Raw genomic sequence first — 4,917 nt, 5'->3', positions numbered from 1 at the left:
TGAAGACATACATCGATAGCAATCATATACAAAATAAAAACAAGTATTGTATTTAATTATTTATTATATTATTATTATTTTATTTTATTTTAGTTTATTGTATTTATAGAATACATTAAATTTGAAAGCTTTGCTTAATAATAATGTTCAGTTACTGTTGTTCATCTGTTGAGTGCGTTTTTCTTTTCTTGATTTATAGTAATTTGTATATAGTATAGGTTAAATTTTTATTTGATGTGTAGTTTGCAAGGAGGATGAATGAAATTAAATCCACTGTGAATTGTAAAAAATTAAGTCGGCAAGCTTGAGAGTTAATCAATATCTTTCAGGAAATGTTTCACCATATTCTATCCAAGACAAACCCAGATGCAGTAGTATACACATATGGATCGAAACAGCACGATACCGTTGAATGCGCATTTATTATTACTTACCGAACCTACATGTTTGGTCTACCCGGTATTATGAGTGTTTTACTGCTGAACTAAACGCTACAACAAATAAGGCTTTGAATATCATTAACCCTAAGTACCGTCATATCCTTATTTGTGCATCTCGTGTAATGTTCTCCAAGCCTTGGAAAATGTTTATTCCAGACATCCCATCGTCACCGAAATCTACAATGCAATCGTCAAATTGAACCATCGCAATGCACAAATTTCTGCTGAATCCCCTCTCACGAGGGGATTCCGAGTGATGAACGTGCAGATTCCGCTTCTAAAGACGCACGTAGTGAACCATCCTTCACTATCCCTGTAACTACATCCGACTTTATTATGTAAAACTCACACTTCGTGCGAGTTGGCTAGATGACTGGATTGCCACAGTAGATAACAAACTTCGATATGTCAAAGATACTGTGTTTCCATGGGATTCCTCCCACAGGAAATTTCGCCGTGAGAAAAAGGTCCTATGCCGATTGCGGATAGGACATACGAGAGCCACCCACGGATACCTGATGTTAACAGAAAAAGCACCGATATGCGTACGACGCAACTGCCGCTTGACTGTGCGCCACATCCTTGTTGATTGCATATGTTATGCAATTCTGCGTCGTAAATTTAACTTGCCTAGGAAGTTTCGTCAAATCCTGGGCAATAAAAAAGAGGTTTCGGACCGAGTGTATTTATTTTTCCGAAATGTTAGTACGAGTATTTTACATACCTTTTAATAGTGTTAAATATTTTTTTCATAGTTGTAAGTTTTTGTGTTTTAACATTTTAGTTTAAGTTTTTTATTTTGTCTTCGTTTTTAATATTTTAGTTTAAATTAAAATTTTGTTTTTGAATTACTGCATTAAGTTTTTGTACTTTATTATTAGATTTTATATTTCATATATTTGTTTTCCGGGCGATGATAACATAAAAATGTTTTCTTACAACCCAAAAAAAAAAAAAAATGAATAGTATGTACGAATTCATGAAAGAAGCAAGTAAATTTGGAAAATAGGGAATTGACGACAAGCATATTATCCCAATTCATGGATTCCCCTCACCGGTGTCGGGTCTTTTCGTTTGTATCCCCTAACCTAGTCTCCCTTGGAGTCTTCAATCGATAATCGGAACCGGCACACCTCGGCTTGCCGGCTCTCCCGATTGAGGCTGTCCACCAACCCTACACTAAAACCCTCTTCTTCTACCTTCTGTATCTTTGCACAGAAGCGCCTCCCTTGAGTATTCCTCCACTTTCCTTCAGTTACTCGGTGACGTCAGCATATACGGGACTATATCCTCCCGCTCCAGATTTGTAATACCAGCCCGACTGCGTTGTTCCATCCATTCCTAACACTTTAAGAGGGTGTGCTCAACCGAATCCCGCGAACACCAAATGTGTCGTCAAAAACAACGTCCCAAAGGAGGGGGCCTAACACTGAACCCTTTGGGCACCCCCAAACATCTGGAAACTGAAACACCCTTCCAAAGTCTCCGTCTTGATCCATCTCTCATTTAAATAATCGCCGACTTACTTAATCAGGTAATTTACTAATGCCCTTATTTCCCAGGGCAGACATTATAACGTCGCAAGGCACGGAACCAGACGCATTCCGGATATCCAAGAACACCAAAACAGGGATACCCCTCGTCCTCCATGTGCCTTGTCTAACCTCTTTAGCCCAATATACCACTCGTGATACAGCTTGAATGGCCGATCTGCCTGGCACGAAACCATATTGATTTTCATGTATACCACCTTCTCTGTTGAGCTCCTCCATGATTCTTGACGCCAACAACCTCTCATCAACTTTACCCAAATTGCTAAGGAGACATAACGGTGTAAACCCTCCGGCCATGTCATCACCACCACATCTGGGAAGGAAGACAAGCCGCCCTTCCTTCCAACAGGCTGGGAATGTCCCACCTTCCAGTTCTTTGTTGAAAATGACTACTATGGCCCATAGCACCCTACCGATTAGGTCCTTTATCACGGGGGCTGGGATTCCGTACGACCCCGAACTTTTCTCATTCCCCAGCCTGTTTATTGCCATGATAACTTCATCAAGAGTATATCTTCTTTTCTCAGAAACAATTCTTCGTTCGGCGCAAGGGAAGGGTCTTTCCACCTCACACTTCGCCCTATCCATCGTCAAAACAGGGAGGCGCCTACCAAATGTCTTCATCACAATCTGGTAGGCCCTCCCGCAGGGATCCCTATCCAAATCCTCGCACAGCTCCATCCAATTTTTGCGCTTTACTGTCTTAATCTCATAATGGAGGGCACGTCTGCAATCTCTATAATCTCGAGCAGCCTCAACATACTCCGCCATATCATTTCGACGCAACCGCTGCATACGTCTCCGGCTGGATTGCAACTCCCTCCGCATCTGCTCAATTCTTGGGGTTTACCAATATTTTTTTTTTTTGTCTTCAGTCATTTGACTGGTTTGATGCAGCTCTCCAAGATTCCCTATCTAGTGCTAGTCGTTTCATTTCAGTATACCCTCTACATCCTACATCCCTAACAATTTGTTTTACATATTCCAAACGTGGCCTGCCTACACAGTTTTTCCCTTCTACCTGTCCATCCAAAATTAAAGCGACTATTCCAGGATGCCTTAGTATGTGGCCTATAAGTCTGTCTCTTCTTTTAACTATATTTTTCCAAATGCTTCTTTCTTCATCTATTTGCCGCAATACCTCCTTATTTGTCACTTTATCCACCCATCTGATTTTTAACATTCTCCTATAGCACCACATTTCAAAAGCTTCTAACCTTTTCTTCTCAGATACTCCGATTGTCCAAGTTTCACTTCCATATAAAGCGACACTCCAAACATACACTTTCAAAATTCTTTTCCTGACATTTAAATTAATTTTTGATGTAAACAACTTATATTTCTTACTGAAGGCTCGTTTAGCTTGTGCTATTTGGCATTTTATATAGCTCCTGCTTCGTCCATCTTTAGTAATTCTACTTCCCAAATAACAAAATTCTTCTACCTCCATAATCTTTTCTCCTCCTATTTTCACATTCAGTGGTCCATCTTTGTTATTTCAACTACATTTCATTACTTTTGTTTTGTTCTTGTTTATTTTCATGCGATAGTTCTTGAAAATTGATAGTTCTTGAATTACCAATATACCGGCTTGAAACCCTGATACTTCATCTCGAATCGTGCAATCTCATCTTTGATAATCTCTTGAAGTCTCTCTGGAGTTAAATTCAATTGGACAATCAGTCTCTCTACTACTTTATTTACAACCATGTCCACCTGCCAATTGGGCAGACGGAACGGCGAGCCACCGATCCTCACTCTCAATGACGGATCTTGCAATTCAATTGACGTGGCTAGATGATCGCTAGCACTATCCTCCGTAAGCACCTTCAAGGATCAAAGCTCCCGATCCCACCGACCATCCAGAATAACGAGATCGAGGACTGAAGAGTGTCCTCTAGCCATGTACGTATGAATACCATCATTTATCTAATATAGTCCCATGCAGATGCATCAAATCTGCAAGGATCTCTCCCCGCCTATTAATGACAGTGTAGTCAGCTTCTATTATCTTGAAATTGAAGTCACACAGTATTATGACCTTTCTTCTTGCTCGAGTGACCAGTTCATGTAACCTATTCATGAACTCGGCATAACGGGGAATGTCACAATTTGGTGTAATGTATACCCTGATAAGTACAGCCGGAGCTAATTCCAAGGCCATCAAGCTGTCTCCTCTCTCTGCCAGTCTCCAACGAATTCTACCACCAACATCACAGATGGCAACATCACCATTTCTATCTGCACACCACCCATTACCAGACGCGACATACTTGTTTGGCTCAGATGTGATAACAAAATCAACATCCATCCGTTTAGCCAACTTATCGGTCAAATCGTACGAGAGAGAGGGCTACGGTTAGCATTCATTAAAAGTAATTTAATCATCTTTTCCTGATTGGCAGTCTAAGCCTCCGCTGCAAAGATTAACACCTCTAACATTCACACAACAGTCGACCTTGAAATGACCGTCCTTGCTAAATTTAGAACGGACCCTGCGTCTATCACAAGTCGTACAGCCAGCAGTCCTGTGACCCACCGACCAACATTTATAACATCTTTCTGCGGTATACATACATTTATAACATTTCAGTTTCTGCGCTAAGTGATCTGCCAGCTTAGCAGGAACCAACATAGAGGCCACCTTGGTGCTGCCAAATGTAGACCTCTTGACCTGCTGGAGTTGCACCAGCTCCGAACCTGCAGCCGCCCTGAGGGCCGTATTAAAGTCCTCCTCCATGGAAAGGTCATCAATGTCCCGAATAATGATTTTCTTTGTGCGCACCCTACTCGTGCAGCTCACCTTGACACCTTATATCTCAGCAACTCTCTTCCTCTGCAGATCCTCCGCACCTCGTCCATCGTCTTTCATCCTGATGAGCACTTCTCCTGCTTAGCCCTTCCTTAGTAACAATATCTCTGGA

At 41.2% G+C, this 4,917-nt stretch overlaps 1 protein-coding gene across 1 annotated transcript; it reads right to left on the bottom strand.

Moving 5' to 3' along the window:
• Nucleotides 1–3,914: 3,914 nt before the first annotated feature.
• Nucleotides 3,915–4,304, bottom strand: LOC142317501 (uncharacterized). Its single transcript, XM_075354061.1, has one exon. The coding sequence runs from the start codon at nt 4,302–4,304 to the stop codon at nt 3,915–3,917; it is 390 nt and encodes a 129-aa protein (XP_075210176.1).
• Between the last annotated feature and the right edge of the window lie 613 nt (nt 4,305–4,917).

This window comes from Lycorma delicatula, chromosome 1, assembly GCF_047948215.1.
Source record: "Lycorma delicatula isolate Av1 chromosome 1, ASM4794821v1, whole genome shotgun sequence".
In the NCBI taxonomy this organism is placed as follows: domain Eukaryota; kingdom Metazoa; phylum Arthropoda; class Insecta; order Hemiptera; family Fulgoridae; genus Lycorma; species Lycorma delicatula.
This window is presented reverse-complemented; position numbering and strand designations above follow the sequence as displayed.

Excerpts from the sequence above, each read along its gene's own strand:
- LOC142317501 (XM_075354061.1), bottom strand. The coding sequence starts at position 4,304 with ATGGATGTTGATTTTGTTATCACATCTGAGCCAAACAAGTATGTCGCG.